Source organism: Pyrus communis, chromosome 7 (assembly GCF_041283825.1).
Source record: "Pyrus communis isolate YQ-2024b chromosome 7, ASM4128382v1, whole genome shotgun sequence".
NCBI lineage: Eukaryota > Viridiplantae > Streptophyta > Magnoliopsida > Rosales > Rosaceae > Pyrus > Pyrus communis.
The window spans coordinates 28,424,381-28,442,943 of record NC_142571.1 but is presented as its reverse complement, the minus strand read 5'-3'; the positions used below and the strand labels follow the sequence as shown (position 1 = coordinate 28,442,943).

Genomic DNA, 18,563 nt, shown 5'->3' with positions numbered 1-18,563 from the left:
ATTTTAATTTTTAAGTTATTAACATTTTAACACACATAACCTACTATTTATATAGGAACATGTTATGGTGTACCATCTTGTGTGACGGTCACACTGAAAAATTTCTCGATATCAACGTGAGAGGGCACGTGACTATTGACGTGGAGACCACCGATTGACCCCGAAACATGTGCATGCACAGGGCTCAACAGCTTATGTAACAGTAACACCCAACGATGGAGACTGTGGCAGTTAGATACCAGAAAATTGCGAGCCCACCGTTTTCTTCCACTCTCCCACTCCATTAAAACACCTTCCCACCAACTCCATTAAAATCCCAGTTCCCAGAGAGTTTCAGAGAACAAAAAACCACCATTTTTTGTCGCAAAAAACCAAACAAAATGCCTGCAGCTTGTGAAGATGTGGAAAACAGGCGAACGAAAAACAGAGCAAGACAGCAGAGCTACTCGTCGTCCTCGTACGGGGTCGATGATTCGGAAGCCCAGTGGACTTCTTGGTTGGTGCCAATGATTGTTGTCGCCAATCTTGGAGTCTTTCTGTTGGTCATGTACGTCAATAACTGTCCCAAGAACAATTATGCGGCCGCGCAGGGGAAGTGCACGGCGAGGTTTCTCGGGCGGTTGTCGTTTCAGCCTCTGAAGGAGAACCCTCTATTCGGTCCTTCTTCCTCCACGTAATTTTACTTTCTCTGGTTTTCTAATTTAGTAAATTCTTACCCACTTTCCAATTTTCTGTTTTTTGTCTGTTGGTGTTTCTGTTTTGGTGGTTGAAATTCTGGTATTTGCTCTTTTGAATCCACTTGAATTTTTGGTGATCAAATTTTGAATTTTTTGTGGCAATAAATTAGCTTGATTGGAAGAACAGCTTGTCAGCTTGAGAAAACTTTTGAACATCTGGGGCATTTTTTTAATGATTTTTGGTGAAAATTGGGATCGTTACATAGAGAGTTGCTATTAACTTGAGAAATGTTGTCCTGTGCTCTTGGAAGTACAATATGTTTTTATAAGATCGGAGTTCGGGACAACTTCTTTGTAGTGACAATAACAACTTCACCGGCCTTTGAAAAACTCCGATTTCTGAATTTAAGAAGCGGGAGGCCGGTGTTTGTGCAAATTTTTCTTTTTAGATTCAATGTCAAGAGTCCCCTATAGTATGCAAAATTCTTCAAGGGTTGTCGCAAGTTTTAGCAAATTGTATATAAGGTCAAGGTTCTTTTTATTATTTTGGTCTCAAATTAGTAGCCATTGGATGCTCAACCTAGAGCTTGAGAAAGCCAACGGATACAAGATTTCAAGCATAAAAAAATGTCAGTTTCTTACAACATGCATACTAATGTTGTCAGAAGTTTTTGGCTCTTCCAATAGAATTGAGATCCTCTGTGGATCTCTTGTTCGGTGTCAACGGATTCAGAGATTTGGAGCACTTATTTCAAATCATGCGGTCTTCATGAGTCTATTCTACTGATCACTTCACACAAACTAAGAGTCCGGATCTCTCTCTCTTTTCAGTGGCCCGAATCTCCAGGTCCTTTGGCTCCAGACTCCTTCCAATAGAGTTACTGACTAAGTTGCACATATTTTTAGAGCTTATTAGGTCTGTCTTGAATTTAATTTCATGGAACCAATTTACCTTATTATATATCTAATACGTGATCTGTCTTACTTTTAAATGAAGATTAGAGAAGTTAGGGGCTTTGGAGTGGACCAAAGTTGTGCATAAGCATCAGGGATGGAGGCTGGTCACTTGCATTTGGTTGCATGCTGGCATAATCCACCTGGTTGCTAACATGCTCAGCCTTGTCTTCATCGGAATCCGCCTTGAGCAGCAATTCGGATTTGGTATGGCTCGTTTGGGAGTGTTTCTATATAAGTGAATTACTCACCTTATCAATTACTTGATCCTGTATAATCTTAATTTGGCAGTAAGAGTTGGAATTATATATCTGCTGTGTGGATTTGGAGGGAGCATACTTTCCTCGCTTTTTATTCGAAAGAACATCTCCGTTGGTGCCTCTGGTGCGCTTTTCGGGCTTCTCGGAGCAATGCTTTCAGAACTAATTACAAATTGGACCATCTACACCAACAAGGTTTATATGGCCTTGATATTGAATAAGAACGGAAATTGTTATTAGCACTTTAAAATAGTCTTGACGTTTAACCTTCATGTTCGCTAATTTACTCTATTTCGCTTTTGCTTCCGCAGGTTGCAGCCCTTCTCACACTTTTAATCATCGTTGTCATAAACCTTGCCGTTGGAATTTTACCACACGTAGATAACTTTGCTCACATTGGCGGTTTTCTTACGGGTTTCCTCATCGGCTTTGTCTTGATGCCCCGCCCTCGCTTTGGGTGGTTGGAGAACCCGAATCTTCCTGCCGGAGTCAAAGTCGTCAAGTCCAAGTACAAGGGATACCAATATGTGCTATGGATACTCTCTCTCGTTCTGCTCATCGTCGGATTCACATTTGCATTGTTGATGCTCCACCGCGGAGAGAACGGAAATGACCGTTGTCATTGGTGTCACTACCTCAGCTGTGTTCCCACATCTAGATGGCATTGTGAAGAAAATTAACACCGTTATGTAAATTTTAGTTTTTATTTTTTTTTGTTTGAAGGGGAATTATGTACAATATTCATTAATAGTAGTTGAAAACGTACAAAGCTGAATAAGGGTCCATAACATGGGCCTCGATAAAGACATTGCTGGAAAAAAAATTTAGTTGTTTTAGGAAGTGAAAAACTGATTTTTTACATACAATGTATTTGTTGTGGATTTGGACATTCATTTTTTTTTTTTTCTTTCTTTTCATATGGTCCTGTTTGTAATTGCAATTTGTCTTCATTAAATTGTTCTGAATTAATATTTCTAAATGTTAGTATAACAATCACAGAGCTCCATTTTTGTTTGAATTTTGATTACCTAGAAATTGAGAGGGGTGGGACGGAGAATGATTCAGGCTAAAACAGAGCTTTGTGATCTTGCATGTAGCCATCTAGATACCAATGATCTTTAAAATGTTGTACACGTGTCAAACTTTTACTACGGAAATCCGTAGAAATTCTAATACCAAATATAGATGAGCAAAAAATTTGCATTTAAAAAACAACTGTTCTGAAAAAATGTCAAAAACATATAGAAATGGCTTCGCCCGGGTTCGAACCGGAGACCTTCAGTGTGTTAGACTGACGTGATAACCAACTACACCACGAAACCATGTTGTCAATAATCCTCTAACATTTTAGTTTTACAGGATCCCGGTTTAACTGTTTGACTTTTTATTTTTGGTCAACAGTTGTATGGCTCATTGAAAATTCATGAAGATTCTTTATTACACCAATCCAACGCTTACATCAATATAAAAACGCACATGATGCTTTTGGCTACTTCAAACCTAGTGGAGTGAGGTGTAGGTTGATGGAATTGTGCAAAATGGGAGGCCAAAAATTGATGATGATCTGGACGACGTTAACGCTGTTGTTTCCTTCAATGACATTGAAGTCTAGCACCGAAGAATGCACCTCCATGACGTCACTGGTTGCCATGTGCTACACGTTCATCACCTACGGGATGCCGTTTTTGGGGTCTCCGTGCTGCAATGCTATGGCCAGTCTCAAGGTTATTGCTGACACCATTGAAAATCGGAGATTTGCATGTAGATGCTTGATGGCCCTCATCGCCACTTACAACCCAAATGTGCCCATGTCATCTCCACTTTGCCTGACTTTTGTCAAGTCTCTTTGGGCTTCAACATCGATCCTAATACTGATTAATTGCAACTTGTAAGTGTCTCCTGCCTAATTGTCAAGAAGAAATTCCCTGCAACTGAAATGTTATTGTGACGGTATTTCAAGTTAGTCCAAATACTTCTATCCCTAGCTAATTAATTTGGTTGAGATGCCACCACCATGATATCCGGTGTATGCAAGTTTCTCTTCAACTTGTCGTTATGGTTTTGGTTTGTGATGGATGCCTAATGTGTTGGAAAAATTAAGGTCTAATTGCTATATTAAATCACATGAAAAATCAAGAAATAATTAATGCACTTATATATCAAAGTAATGCATGCACATGAGTAACCAATGTTAAATGAACATGATATAATGGATTAGAAAAACCTAGAAAATACAGTTGAGGCAAGTGTTGGACACTTTGTCCTTAAGAAAAGTTTACGCCCCATTACAATACTCATGGTTGTTCGGCGCATGTCTCCCAAGATACAACGACCACATCCTTATAATAGTAGCACTCCAAATCAAGGCTCCATGAACCACGATTGTGTTGAAAACTCTCTCATATGGACTCAATGAGACTCTCTAATATTTAGTGCACTCTATCTATGATTATGTAGATAATGATTTTTTTTTTTTTTTTTTGAGATTATAGGGGACTTCTCTATTTATAGAATGTGAAATATCTCTTTAGAAAGCATGTGACTATTCATAAAGAGTCAAAAGTTGCAACATTTCATTTAAATAGACATATCTTTCTACCAAAAAGCTCTGCTTCTAATTTCCATTCAATTAATAAATTTAATATAATAATAATATTATTAAATTTTCCAACATAATGATGTATACATGATGGTGCAGCATACTATGAGTCACAAATTTGCACCAGTAGGTTCCGGAAACTGTATAAATGGCAGACCAAAATAAAGAGTCGGGATTCAGCTGCAGAGGAGGGAGTTAGGTTCGATTTTTAGGTTGTCAAAGGAACACTTCTCCGTCATGGGGATATATCTTCACTCTCTCTACCTATCAAGTGATGAGTGACAGAGTGAGATGAGGAGAGCGTGATAAATCCCCGATGTAAGTTATTCTTTGGTGCAAGACAACCAAAATTGGTACGAGAAAACAAAAAGGTAATTGTTCTAAGGCTCAAGTGGTCTTACAAGCAATACTAGATTAAAAGTTTGATATGTATACAAGCACACAATCATAATTACATCGTAATGGAGTTTGAATCCGTGAAGGTACAGTCGCAGTTTCGGAAACTATGTTCATCTTTTGACATCCATAGTGCCAAAGTTTGATGGTAACAACAGTGTTTGTACATACAGAAATACGTATATAGGAAAAGAAGACACGCAACATCACCGTGGATTGGAGCTTCGGACTCTATTCAGGCGGCTAGGGCTGAAAAAGGCTCTATTTCGGAGGTCACCATCCTCAGCAAAACTCGTATCTGAATAAGTTCCTGCATCCCAAAACTCCGGAACAGACTTCTTGGACAAACCATATTTATCAAACTCAAGCCTTTGCCTAGGGGCACTTTGTGACCTGACCTTTGCGCGGAATGATTCCGTGTTAGCCATGTAGTTAGGGTAACCGGCATACCCATTAAAGAAACCCCACGAGCACTCACTCCTTGCCTGCGTGAAGGGATGACCTCTTCTACCACTGCTTCCAGGTCTAGAGGAGGCAGAAAATGCTTGTGGGCTGTTCTTGGTGGTCCTAAAAGCTGCTTCATCTGTTGCCAAGGGATATTTCAGAGATCGCAGTGAAACAACATCGATAGGAGCTTGAGGTGTGTTGAAGTTTGATCCTTTTGTCGAGCGTTTTGATGGAGAGTCATATGTCATAAAACCTGGGTTGTAACGATCTGAAGACAGAACGCGATGTGCTGTTTCACAGGTTTGGGGTCTACGCTGGGAGCCCAAGTGAGACTTCCAAGTATCTACTTCAAGAATTTTGTCAACCTTCACATCATCTGAATGCTCATATCTCAGTGAACCATCTCCGCGGTTGTCCCATGCACTTTCTTCCATCCACTGGTCTAACCAACCTGACGCCAGCCGTCGTCTGTCTAGATTTATGGCATCCCTTACAGTTGAATTTGAACCACATCTCTAAAAATAATGGCATGCGGTAATTTGATCAACATCCAAGTTTCATTTAAAGTTAACAAATGAAATCGAGATAAGTATCGAAGAAAGAAAGTTCAACAATGTCTCAAGATTGAATATCATTCAGAGGGGTTGGATTTGATAGAAGGGAATCCCAAAATTACATGAAAAACATCATGTAAGGTAGGAGGCCCGAATCAAATTCTACACAGCGATTGAAGTAAATACCTGCAGTATCGAGGGCCCGTCAACTTTGCTGCTATATACGCGGTGCTGGTATCCAATTTTGTCAGGGCTTTCTGGCAGCTGCAAGTAAACATCAAAGAAAATGAATACCAATTACGTCGCATTAAGCAAAGTTGGACTCGACATATAGTAATCAAATTTGCCCTTGGGATTATTCAATAAAACACTAAGCGCGGATTCATGATACGAGTATAAAATCTGAATCAAATTAAACTTGACAGTGCGGATTCATGATACGAGTATAAAATCTGAATCAAATTAAACTTGACAAAAAGAATCAGTAAATGGAATGTGGTAAAAGGAGAAGTAAGTCTGCTTACCGGGTGATACGATAGGGAGGATTTGCTGCTAGAATGTAGTGATTCAGACATGAGCGATCGAGTTGCACGCGCTCGGGCTTGGACTCGGACCAGTGTCTGCATACGCCTGAGCATGTCTGCCGATTGCTTTCTCACAATGTGGCCTCTCACCAAAGCTTGAAGCTTCACCAGTGATTTGAGTGCTCTTAGGGCCCTTCTTGCCTTTTCACAGTGCCACAAAGTTTCGGGCAATCAGACCATCGATATTGCAGCGTACTACTAATTAACAAAATACAGTACAAATCGAACGTATGAATGAAACAATTTCTTTAAGTTCTTAACCGTGACGTTATTTCCCGCTAATTTGAAAATTAGGTAGGACACACTGACAACTCAACTCTAGCATACAACTTTTACAAAGGGAGAGGCTTGTGGATGAAATCATGATCTCACTCACAAAGGTTCCCTACCAAACAATCAAACAAAATAAAGAACAAGAATATTAAAAAAAAACTCAATCGTTTAAGTACAATAAAGTCACATACTACAGGCATGTTTGATACTGATGCTAAAAAGTGTAAAAACGTTGCTTTCAGGTCCAACATTTCTCACAAATGTGCTTATTAGCAGAAGTGATTTAAACATACACCGTTCCAAACAGGCTCTGAGTAAAAGCATCCTATTGCAATTTCATCAAGTTAACCCATGCTACTTACTCTATTAATTAATGAAAGGTTAAGTTAAATAAATCCCAACTTGATCAAATTCCCACCAGTCGGTTTGAATTTGAACGCAAGTGGAAAAAGGAAAGCATGGGAGCAGTTTTTCTCCAAGTGAAAGCCATCATCATACCACCAGAAAGGGAAGAATATATAATATGGCCATCATATCACCAGAAAGGGTACAATGGGCCCACCAGCCTAGCTGGAAGACCGTACCAAGGTTAAATTTCTACAAAATGACAGTTTTGTCCTTCCGCATGCCATGTGGCAGTGGTAACATTAACAGCAGAATAGAATCGGGGATCGTTCGGAAGAAGAAATTTTTAAGACGGTCGGAATACCCAGTGGTATGTAATGAGTTATTATACAAGTAGACGAAGTTTTTATTTTTCTTCTTTTTTATTTCAAAGTATCTTGCTATTTGTATAATAACGTATGTACTCGTGTTCCAAGCATATGAGAAAATTTCTTGTTTGGAACTGCTTTTAAACTGATATAAATACCTTTCGGTGAATATATTTTTGCAACGATTCTCTATGCAAAAACAAATGAATTTCGAAAAAAAAAAAGAAAAAAAAACACTTCAAATAATTTTAAAATTTTAAAATATTTTTTCTAAAAATATTTTTATTTTTTAAATCTACTTTCAAACAAGCCTCAGATTGTTGACGAAGAAGGATGGTTCTAACTCTCTAATCAGCTGCGCCCACGTCATCTGGGACATTCTAAATACAAGTGGAACGGACGATAGTAACCCTTATGTGACAAAGAAAGAAGAATACTCCAGAACAAGGTAAATACGGATTACGCGTACATTCGGTAAATGTACAGTAAACAACTCTGTGGATACCACAGAGAATCACTGCTTGAACACTCCGACAGTGACCCAGCGAGTTGACACGTCAACTGCAGCAGTGTCGGCGGAAATCTAAATTTGTATTCTTTTTTTTTTGTTTGTGAAAATCTATGTTATGAAGCTTCAAACTTCGAAATTGGGTTGTATAAGAGGAAAGGAAGATCCTTGGAAAAATGAAAAATTGCCATTTCCAAGGTAATTTCAGCTACGGACAGGGGTAGAAACGGAAAAGAATTAAAAAAAAGGCGAAGTCACTAACCAGATATCGCCGGAAAGTGGACTGTATCTTCACCGCGGCGAGATGGCGGCGGAAGGTTGAAGGCGCCGCCACGGGAAGGCTGACTTGCGAGGAGGTCCCTGGTGGAGCGCCATTAGTGAGGCGGACGACCTCAGCCGCCGCATGAGCCGCCGCGAGAGCAGCCTCAGCGACGGCGGCAGTAGCGGCTGCTACGGCAATGGCATGCTCGTTGGCGTCCAGGCCCGCCCATTCCTGAGCAGCAGGTGATGACGTGGAGGCGCCGGGCTTGTGCTTGTTAGACCCAGAAGTAGTCTTCTGACTCTTTTCCTTGGTGGTGTGCTTGTTCGTCGGAGACGGGATGTTTTTGGGCCGTTTGGGGCCGAAGAGTCGCCGGAAAAATCCCATTTCTCATTGCGGTGGGAAGAATAAGCACATGGGACGACGGAGTTGGGGAATTTGTGCCGGGGGGGGTGCGTGAGGGAGAAGCCAAAAGCCAAAAGCAGAAATAAGGAGTGTTGGAGTGACAAGGGAGTGAGCGATAGAGATGAAAGCGAAGATTGTGGACGAGTGTTTGGAGTTTTGGAGAATTTTAAGAGTGGTGGAGGTGGACAAGGATGGGCTTTGTCGCACAGTTAGGTGGGCCCGGCGCATTTAAAATGCAAATGCAAAAAACCTTTGGGACTTGTTATATATTTGAAAGAAAAAAAATACAGTTGTAAGGAGTGTAGAATGAGATTTTTAGAGCGTCAATAACACTTTTCAAAACTTTTGGAGTATTTACAATTTGCATGTTGGGCTTTCCTCCTGGGTTTTACATCTCTAGTTGGGCTACAATATACACATTGATCCATTTGTTAAATGTTGAGCAAATTTCAACTCTGCCATCTAAAGGCAAAATGAGTTTTTAACAACAGAATTTTTACGATGCTTCGGAGTTTTTTTAATCATTATATCTTTGGTTAAAAATATAAAAATTAATATTTATTGGTTAAAATGTCCAAAATATCGGTTTGAGAGAATCGAGTGAGATCATGGGGGACGGGAGAAAAGGCAATACTAGGACATTCTCTCAGTGTTATCCAATAATCTGACACCACTTGATCACTTGCTTGACATGTAGGCTTTCTTTTTAAAAAATAGAGGGGATTGACTGATGGCTGAGTCACGACAGTTCACCTTTCTGGGGTCGGGATGACTCATAAAAGCATTTTAGCTGCCCTCTTATCACTATCGTATGATTCATTAGCACTAAAAATTGAACTCAGAACAAATCATGTGGAGGGACCACCCCATGGTGATTGCTTTACACAGACAAACATATCGACAACTATGTAGTTGAATTATGGTTAATCAATACAACGATAGTCAATGTACTTGTCGAAATTTGATGGTCAGACTAATCAGCTCTCAAGGTAGTCTGCCCCAAGTGTAATCTTCTGAAAACTTGCCGTTTTTAGTTGGAGAATTATGTTTTGCAGTTACCTTGGTTTGGAAAGGGAAAAACAAAAACAGAAAAATGAAAGGATAAATGGAGAAATGATCATATGATGGGTGCCCCTTCAAAATTACATTTAGAAACCAAAAATGGACATTTCAGACATTTGAGACTCTACACTATACAACAGACTTAGTTTAACAGAGGAAAGTCTGAAGTGCTCTATCTGCCATCATTAAAAAAAAAAAAAAAAAAAAAAAAAAGAGCCCAAAGAACGATGGAGTTTGGACATCGAGATCCATAGCCTACAGAAAACCTCCAAAAAAACACATGAACAGTTGAGTGTCAGCAAGATCTTAGGGCAGAGTCAGAATTTTATTCTTGAGTAGGCTAATTGAAATTAGTACCATAAAATTATATTTGCTTATATAAAATTGTATAATTATCAATATAAAAGAACAACACAGAATATAAACTATTCTCAAAATCATAACCCTAATCCAGAAATTCCAGGACCATATAAATAGCTAACCTACTAATTAAACCAAGAATAAGTAAATAAAGAGATTAAGAGCATACCAAATGTGACATTTATTAGAAAATCGCAAAGGAAAGTAAGGAAATACGGAGATAGGGATCTAATTCTGGATTTAAGAAAAAAAATATTTTTCTTTTCTTGAGTAAGAAGCATAGAGGTTAAATTGCATATGATAAATGATCATTTTCTTTTACGAATAGGAAAAAGGAGGACGGAAGATAGGACTAAATCATAACTTTCAGCATAAAACGTATTATTTATTACCTATCCTCTGCTATACATACATTAAATAATGACTTGTATTGAATAGTGCTATTCACACAAAAGAGTAGTGTTATTTACATTCATTTTTACCTCCAACACACCCTTACTAATTTTTTTTCATTGACTATCTTCAATTCATTGGATCCGACAGCCAAAAATTGAAAAACATATGTGAGAAGTAAAAATAAGTGTATGTAAAAATACGTGTACGAATAACACTATTTTTACAGAAAACCTCCCTGAATTACAGCCCACCTTAACCTTGTGGGTGGCTCTGCCATCATCTACGTGCAGTAGTTGAGAATGACCACGTGGATCGTGTTCGTTCGAGAAGAATATGTTAGGATCAGTTTGTTGGTTTATCACCCGGTTTAGCTTGTTCGTGCATGCACTGAACCACCCGGTTCGTTTCAAAGCTGTACAAACCCTGTGTAATGAACATCGAAAGATCCAAACTGGCTAACAAGACATGAACATAAAAGCTTGAGCATACGATGGCGGATTTTTGTAGGGATACATCTATATTCTGAATTCTTAGTGCACTAGAGTACTCGCCATTTGCAGTCAGTGCTACTTGAAGTGAAAGCTTGAGCATCCTCAGGCTTTAATGAGATGATGTAAAAGGGCGACACTGAGTCAACAAGGTTCCTCGCATTACGAGGGTCAGGGAAATGTCTATTGTACGCAGTCTTACTTTTACTTTGCAAATAGACTATTTCTATAACTCAAAGACCTTCCGATAACAAAAAAGTGATATTTCCGTTACGTAAAGGCTCGCCCTTAGTTTCAAAATGATATACCCATGTAAGTAGACCTATAGTCATATCTTCTCGATAAGGTCATATCTTGTTGTCATTATTATCCGTGAAGAATTCAAAAACTTCCTGTTCCCCAAAGTTGAAACATTTTTTCCATTTTATTCAACAACTTTAAGTTCTCTCTCTGATCCCCATATCATCACAGATCAGAGCATACATTCGAGGGAAGAAAAAAACGAAAAAAGACAGCATAAGCAAAATGATGAAACTTGAACATTATTCCCTTGGCAGCGTCGTAGTAGCGCATCAGTTGATATCTGCAAAAGGGATTAAATTATAAAACGATCTTAATTAATCCTACAAATTGTAATTAATGTACGATGATCAATTAAACATATACTTTTAGTTGACTAACCACAAGTGAGGGGGGAGAGATTGCACTGGGCGGGGAGGCGAGCGGCGACCCTGACAGCGTTGCAAATGCATTCAGGATGGACGGCTTGGAGCGCGCTACAACAATCAGAGCTCGGGTTGGTGTTGGTGGAGCCAGGCACCACAAAAGGTGCACACACATTTAGGCTGCTCAGCTCGGCCGAGCAACTGCTGCCCTGAGCATCAGCCTTCTGAGTATGCACTGAGATGCTCAGGGCAATAAACAACACAAGGATTGTAGCAGCTTCGAAGCAGCTGAAAGAGTTGATAAGATACTTGAAGGATGCCATGATTACCACTCCACCGTTTGTGTTAGAAGGTAATTACTACTATTTGTATGGATTAAGATTTCTGATTAACTATGGATTATCTTGTAGGATAATCAAGTCCATTTATAGGTGGCAATTGGGCAAGGAAGAGGTGGCTTCATGTATGAATCACCTAATTACTGCTGGTTAGATGAACAATTTCGTGTAGGGGAAAATCATGTAGGTCTCATGACCCAGTTAAATTTTGTTATTTTTTAAGATACAAACGGGTGTTAAGTACGAAATTCACAAATGATGCATCAGGTGTTATGTATTAGACCAATTAGATAGTGTAGTAAACACTTGAAATCGTGCTACACCGCTCAATGTGTAAATGTGCCGCTTAATGGTCGACATTGATAGTTTTTTCATGTGTACGTATTATGTGTTTGCACAACATCTGAATGGTTAGATTGTAATATAAAATCAGCTGCTGGTGTGAGAAAATTGAGATTTGGATAGAACCCTTTCATTATATGAAAAATCAGCTGCCTTCGGCTGGAAGAGCAAATGCCTTGAAAAAAGAAACATGAATTTGAAGTACCAAGCAGAGCAAAACAAAATGCCAATGCTAGGAGGAAGATTCATCCTCAGCTGCAGCAGGAGCTGTCCAATACTTTTTCACGGTGAACAGCAGTTTTTCCCTCTCGTGAGGACCGTCTTCGTGGTCTACAATCTGACTGTCCCATTCCATGCCGTTGATGATGCTCTTGATTTTTACCAACACATCTACGTCATCTCGAATGATCACGCTCCCCTCTGGCCTCAGAATTCTGTCCATCTCCAGCAAAATGTCATCCGCATTGCATCTGCAACTCGAATGTGACATACATTGGTACATGTTACTAATTGTCACACACAAATTACTAATGCACGTAAAGCGTAGCAAATGTTTTTTAAAATTTGAAGTATATTATGAGTTTCAGGTTTACCTATCCTGATACAGGCTAAACACTGAATCAGCATGAATGAAGCCATAAGTTCTTGGATATGTAGACATTGCTTCACACCTGCAAAATTAATACTACTCCGAGCGTGTTAGCCGGCCTTGAAATTTTTATATATGTCATAAAAAATGTATGATAAAATGTTACTGGATTTACCAATTCTGATATGTTCCAATCAGTCCTCGTTCGTAGATGATTCCTAGTGTGTTAACCTTAACTTCCACCGGAACGACATTCATGACCCAGACAGGTAGATCAACTAGGGCAGCAGCAAATCCACCCGGCTATGCATTCATGTCCAAAATGTTTCTGTACCTTCCAGGGTTTCCGAGCTGATTATTCACCGATTTATAGTACGAAACCCTCTTCTTCCACAGCTCCGAATCTTGCTTAAAAACGTCAGCCGTCACACCTTCCACAGTTCCCTTGCTAATCCTTAGCGGGATTGCATTGAGCCTATGTGGCCGGTTTGCCAATTTTCCTCCTGCAACTTCTTCATTGTCTGAAACTTCTGGCAATGGGGTCAAACGAGTCTCCAACTTTGTGTACCTGCAACATTTTGTACAAGAAAAAGAAGTAGATGAGTTTAAGGAAATAGTTCAGTTATGTTTTTCTTTCTAACCAAATCAACGAAATTCATTAAAAACGTGTGCACGACACTAATCTCAATAAGATCATAACATTTATGACTTTAAAAGGTAAAACTAAAGCGAACACATACCAAGCCGTATCAGGATCATTGGTGGGGCAGAAATTGCTAGCCTTACCGAGCTTACGGTTATTTTGGCAACTCAAATGGTTGGTTGGTTTTTGCCAAATGGCAATGTCGTCCTTCTTCACCAACTTTTTCCAGCAAAGGCTCTTGGCTACATCCTCTATGGAAGTCTGCTCCTCATTCAAATCCTCTTTGGTTCTTTCCCAACCCTTCCAATATTTTGCCCAGAGGATCGGTGGGCCCCATAGATTCCAGTACCTGTCCGGTCGTAGAACTTTGTCCACCTCTGTTAAGTAAACCCTGTCTGTACTTGTTCACCCTAAAAATTACAAAGCCTACGTGGCGCGCAGGTTGAGTAACTAACAAGCTAACTACGTCATTCGATTGAATGCGGGGCGTGCCAACTAGTTGGCCGAGCTTGGCCGAGGAGTAAAATTTGTTGATGTTGTGTTAAGCGCGTTGCTGACTTCTTTATCTTGCGACTGCAGCTGAGGAAGGAACAAATCTCGGCCTTTGGGTTCTCGAGCCTGAAGACAAGGCTGCTAGTTTTGCGAAGTTCACAAATCGTCGGCATCGAATTCGGTCACAGTGGTTATATTCGGGAGAGTATAAGCACGTCGAATCGACACCAGACTGTATGGACACAAGTATTCAAAGGTAATGTGTGTCTTGATGGTAAATGTGATTCGGCTCTCAGAATGCCGAACTCTGAAACTCACTTGGGAGTATCCAATCATAAAACCATTCGGCGTTTAATGTGTCGAATGTCGTAACTTGTAACACCTTACTTCGCCGAAAAGGCTAATAAGATGACCTCTGCTAATAAGGATTCGGAAACCCTTCTCGACCGAGACTTGGATAGGTAACCAGTCGGCCTCGACACAGTGCTGTTTATCCAAACTGAAGGTGCTCCTAGGTCGGCTGATTCTATGGCAACAATGCTGTTTATCCAAACTGAAGGTGTTCGCCGGTTACCTTTACAGTATTGTTTATCCAAACTGAAGATGTGTCGGCGGGAAAAAGAAAATAAAAAATCTCAAGATGTTTGAGAGGTTTTGCGCAGGGCAGTTGTGTGTTGAATTGGAGGTCCTTGAATTGCACCCTAATTTCTCTATTTATAGCAGCAAAACCCAGTCCTAACCATACTCGAACTAGGACTCCTTACCCCAATCCATCTTATCTCGGCCAATCCTACTTCTGTTAAGACTTTGAACTCATCCCCTTTCGAGGCCATATTCATTGTTGGTTGAGAATCCAAATTGCACTAGGACTTCTTTGACCCATTTGCTCATCCAAACTACTCCTTCTTGCAATAGGACTCGACCATCCTTGCTGAATGGCCCGGGACCACCTGGTAGCCCATAGTATGTTTGAAACAGCTTTGGGCCGAATATAAACCTACACTCGGCCCAATAATATTATTTTAGGCCCAAACAGTACCAATTTAGAATGTGCAAAATTACGCAAATATGTAATGACTAATTCACACGTTATGATATAAGCAGATGACAAATGTGAATTTTGGAGTTGATATGAAGTTTACCATGTTGGCCCCAAGGAATGAGGCAGCGAGAGCAATGGGCCATGTCAAAGGCTCTAGAAAGGTAGGGAAGTCTTTTCGACGCAAGGACTCCGATGAGGGCGGGCACTCCTCACTCCAGAGCAAATTGGACTTGCGACACGTGCGTGACCCTCAGCGCAAACGACATGGTGAAGATGTCGGGGGACAACGGGTACACTCCCCAACTTGTGAGAAATTTTTAGTTATGACGGGAATACGAGTGATACACCACGTATTTTTATGTAAGTGGTGGAAAATTTTATTTTTTAAGTTATTAACTTTTTAATACACATATCCCACTATTTATATAGCGACACGTGGTGTACCATATCGTGTGACGATCACACTAAAAAATCTCTCCCAACTTGCAACCTGCATTGCATGCATGTAGAGGAAATAATAAATTAACATCACATGGCTGCCACGTGGACTGTGACCAAGTCAACAGCGTTGACTTTGTTAAAAATAAAAAAAATTATTTTCAATGTGCAGAATGAGAAATAAAGTGTGAAAAATTGTTTCTCGATAAAATTTGTGGCATGAGATCAACTTCAAAATAAGGTGCAGAAAATTATTTCTCGAAAAATATTATAACACATGATCAACTTGATGTCATGATTTGATGTTACAATTAGGTTACAATTAGATTATGTAAAATATAAATGTCATCATGACATTTGATATACAAATTCGTAACTATAGACATTGAAATTTCAGTGAAATAAATGTTAACCAATGCATTAAAATTACAACCTTTATTCATTGCACCTACATCACACACTCATTTTACCTACAAACTCCACTCATTTCACCTACAACAACCACTCACTTCACCAAAAAAAAATGGATGGTGGTGATTCATTCTCAAAGCCTATAAATAGGCTTCTCCATCAAGGGATAAAAAAAAAAAAGGAGACCAATTCATTTCACACCAAAACCTTGAAGCTTTGAAACTCTAAAGCTCTCAAGCAAATCCCGAAGGATCAAGAAAGCCCTATTTGTTCTTCGTCAAATCCACCTTCAAGATCAAGCCTCAGCGGCCCTTGAAGAAACTTCCCTCAATCTTCAAGTTCAAGGCTCGACGGCCCTTGAAGAAAGTGTTCGTCGTTCATCCTAAGATCAAGCCCCAAAGGCCCTTTGGATCAACAACATCAACAAATCCACACACCCATTCTTCAAGATCAAGCCCAAAAGCTCTTGAAGATCTGTTCATCAATCGTTCATCCTAAGATCAAGCCCCAACGGCCCTTTGGATCAACAACATCAACAAATCCACACAACTGTTCATCCTAAGATCAAGCCCCAACGGCCCTTTGGATCAACAACATCAATAAATCCACACAACTGTTCATCCCTAGATCAAGCCCCAAGGGCACTTTGGATCAACAACCCATCCACAGATCTACACTTACGAAGATAGAATCAGATGATCAAATTGTAAAAGAGATTGTAACCCTAAAATCAATACAAAATATATTTTGTACACGTGTTCTTGTTTCAGGAAAATTCATGTTTACAGTAGCTTTCTCTTAAAAATTAACTTGCCGTAAATTACAGATCATCAACACGGTAATTAAGATTTGATGAAATTATTTTCCAAATCGAAATGTTTTATTTCGGATAGAGGAACCAATAATTTAGCCTTCATCGTTGACCAAAATATGCATAGTTAACAATGTATCGTAAAATATTTGCACTTGATATTTGTGCGAGACTCCTTTCTCAAGTTTTGGGGTTAATTCGTAAATTTAAAAAGCAAAAAATTAAGAGGGAGGAAATGTCTTATTTTGGGAAATTAAATCGCCCCTCCCCTTCCTATTTAGTTGTAATCATCAACTACCACGAATTCACCAAAATACTACTTTTATGATCTATTTGTATTATCATGTGTATCATTTCTTTAATGAAGATGAGACTCATATGTATTGGCAGACCCTACCTCTATTAGAAAGATGATACAAATAAGTGATAAGTGTAACATTACTCCTAATCCACGAGAGATTTTGTAGTGTAACTGGTACACCAGTTGGTACACTACATGTCACTATACAAATGGTAGGATATGTGTGTTAAAAAGTTAATAACTTAAAAAATACAATTTCTCACCACTTATATAAAAACACGTGGTGTACTACTCGTGTTCCGGTCATAATGAAAAATTTCTCCTAATCCACGCCTAAGTTCATATTATATCGAAATTTGTCCTAATTCACACGCGGCCACCAATTTTCTTCTAAGAAATAACCATTCAATAATTCGAGTTAAAACTGAATTATTTACCCAAGTGTATATTAATTTAGACTAAACCAGTAATAACTTAGTGCACGATGGGGCCAACTAAGAGTATTAAAAACTAATTATGTTAACGAAGGATAAAATCTGATTATAATTAATTAGTAAATAAACAAATAAGGAAAATGCAAGCTTGCTTACCCCATAGCCTGTATCAATGGCGGTCCGAATCGAGCCATCTTTGAGATTGATCAATTTGCCAATATCATCAATGTACGCGTCCGCACCGTGAGGGAACATGGTGCCTCCCCCAAGGAATTTGAACGTGTCTCCTTCGTATATGATCCAATTCTGTGCAGCCTTCTCCACCGTCAACTCCTTGTGCGGCACATTGGCGTACCACGCCAGATCCCGGCTTCTCGGCCAGGAGAACACGTTTTTGTGGCCGTACGGTGCCGGGATGCGGCACTTAAGGAACTCGCTCTTCTCGGGGCAGTGCCTCTCTCTGTATATGAGCCTGTCCCGGTCGAACTTCAGCGACCTCTTGGAGTCCTCGCACGGCGTGTACTCGCTGTATTTCGCGTTGCAGCACGGGTACTCGTTGGTGGCGGCGGAGTGGGAGGACGTGGTGGCGGTGAAGTTGGGGCTATGGTGGGAGTTGAAATCTAGGGGTAACGTGATTGTTGTTGTGTTGTTTGGATTTCGTTGGAGGATTTGCATGGGAGATTGAAGGTTGGCGAGGTGACGGTTTTGGTGACTGCGGTGGTGTCGTCGTGTTGCCAGAGGCCGAAGAAGTAAAAACAGATGCATAGGAAGAGGATGACGGGTAAGGTGTAGACGTTGCGTTTTATCCAAGGGAATAGTGAGGGTTTGGAGGGCTTGGAGGTTGGGTGGTACGGAAGGCGGTCGCCGTTGGAAGCCATGGATGTATGGTGTGTGGTGGAAGTGCATGATGACTTTCTTTCTATTCCCTGGGAATTTAAAGGGGTTTATTTGAGGGAGGTGGAGGCAGTGAGGGGTTTAAAGAAATAGGGTTATGACGCACGTTGGGGTGGTGTTGTTTGTCTAATTTATATAGACATTGGAATTAAATTTTGAAATAGATCTGCAGGAGTGCTTATTTTATATTGATAATACATTATTTAATTTGTAAATTAAATTTAAAAT

The 18,563-nt window shown here is 39.8% G+C and overlaps 3 protein-coding genes, 1 non-coding gene and 2 pseudogenes across 5 annotated transcripts; 2 read left to right on the top strand and 4 right to left on the bottom strand.

Annotated features, from left to right (window-relative positions):
- The first annotated feature begins 236 nt into the window (after positions 1 to 236).
- On the top strand, positions 237 to 2,784 carry LOC137733178 (RHOMBOID-like protein 2). The gene is made up of 4 exons (XM_068472337.2): positions 237 to 673; positions 1,675 to 1,838; positions 1,923 to 2,086; positions 2,203 to 2,784. The coding sequence occupies exons 1-4, from the start codon at positions 381 to 383 to the stop codon at positions 2,569 to 2,571; spliced, it is 990 nt and encodes a 329-aa protein (XP_068328438.2). The 5' UTR covers positions 237 to 380; the 3' UTR covers positions 2,572 to 2,784.
- A 355-nt stretch (positions 2,785 to 3,139) lies between these two features.
- Positions 3,140 to 3,213, bottom strand: TRNAV-AAC (transfer RNA valine (anticodon AAC)). Its single transcript has one exon. It is a non-coding gene; the product is annotated as a tRNA-Val (tRNA).
- A 201-nt stretch (positions 3,214 to 3,414) lies between these two features.
- LOC148696016 (putative non-specific lipid-transfer protein 14 pseudogene) lies at positions 3,415 to 3,770 on the top strand (annotated as a pseudogene).
- A 1,112-nt stretch (positions 3,771 to 4,882) lies between these two features.
- LOC137735430 (protein IQ-DOMAIN 23) lies at positions 4,883 to 8,771 on the bottom strand. Its single transcript, XM_068474852.2, has 4 exons — positions 8,228 to 8,771; positions 6,412 to 6,612; positions 6,074 to 6,151; positions 4,883 to 5,848 (listed from the first exon to the last, which is right to left on the bottom strand). The coding sequence occupies exons 1-4, from the start codon at positions 8,609 to 8,611 to the stop codon at positions 5,093 to 5,095; spliced, it is 1,419 nt and encodes a 472-aa protein (XP_068330953.2). The 5' UTR covers positions 8,612 to 8,771; the 3' UTR covers positions 4,883 to 5,092.
- Positions 8,772 to 11,340: 2,569 nt separating this feature from the next.
- On the bottom strand, positions 11,341 to 12,002 carry LOC137734526 (protein MEN-8-like). The gene is made up of 2 exons (XM_088696943.1): positions 11,617 to 12,002; positions 11,341 to 11,518 (listed from the first exon to the last, which is right to left on the bottom strand). Exons 1-2 carry the CDS (start codon positions 11,921 to 11,923, stop codon positions 11,508 to 11,510), a joined length of 318 nt encoding a protein of 105 aa, XP_088553069.1. The 5' UTR covers positions 11,924 to 12,002; the 3' UTR covers positions 11,341 to 11,507.
- Positions 12,003 to 12,224: 222 nt separating this feature from the next.
- On the bottom strand, positions 12,225 to 18,515 carry LOC137733217 (putative methyltransferase PMT16; annotated as a pseudogene). The gene is made up of 6 exons (XR_015964217.1): positions 17,590 to 18,515; positions 15,147 to 15,349; positions 13,610 to 13,907; positions 13,045 to 13,437; positions 12,874 to 12,951; positions 12,225 to 12,750 (listed from the first exon to the last, which is right to left on the bottom strand). The product of XR_015964217.1 is annotated as a putative methyltransferase PMT16 (transcript).
- Between the last annotated feature and the right edge of the window lie 48 nt (positions 18,516 to 18,563).

What these genes read in the sequence shown, in the direction of transcription:
- LOC137733178 (XM_068472337.2), top strand. Translation starts at nt 381, where the DNA reads ATGCCTGCAGCTTGTGAAGATGTGGAAAACAGGCGAACGAAAAACAGA. An exon ending in TTCGGTCCTTCTTCCTCCAC is followed by an intron (nt 674 to 1,674) that starts GTAATTTTACTT and finishes TTTTAAATGAAG; the next exon opens with ATTAGAGAAGTTAGGGGCTT. An exon ending in TGAGCAGCAATTCGGATTTG is followed by an intron (nt 1,839 to 1,922) that starts GTATGGCTCGTT and finishes TTAATTTGGCAG; the next exon opens with TAAGAGTTGGAATTATATAT.
- LOC137735430 (XM_068474852.2), bottom strand. Translation starts at nt 8,611, where the DNA reads ATGGGATTTTTCCGGCGACTCTTCGGCCCCAAACGGCCCAAAAACATC. An exon ending in CCACTTTCCGGCGATATCTG is followed by an intron (nt 6,613 to 8,227) that starts GTTAGTGACTTC and finishes CACTGTGAAAAG; the next exon opens with GCAAGAAGGGCCCTAAGAGC. An exon ending in CCTCCCTATCGTATCACCCG is followed by an intron (nt 6,152 to 6,411) that starts GTAAGCAGACTT and finishes GTTTACTTGCAG; the next exon opens with CTGCCAGAAAGCCCTGACAA.
- LOC137734526 (XM_088696943.1), bottom strand. Translation starts at nt 11,923, where the DNA reads ATGGCATCCTTCAAGTATCTTATCAACTCTTTCAGCTGCTTCGAAGCT.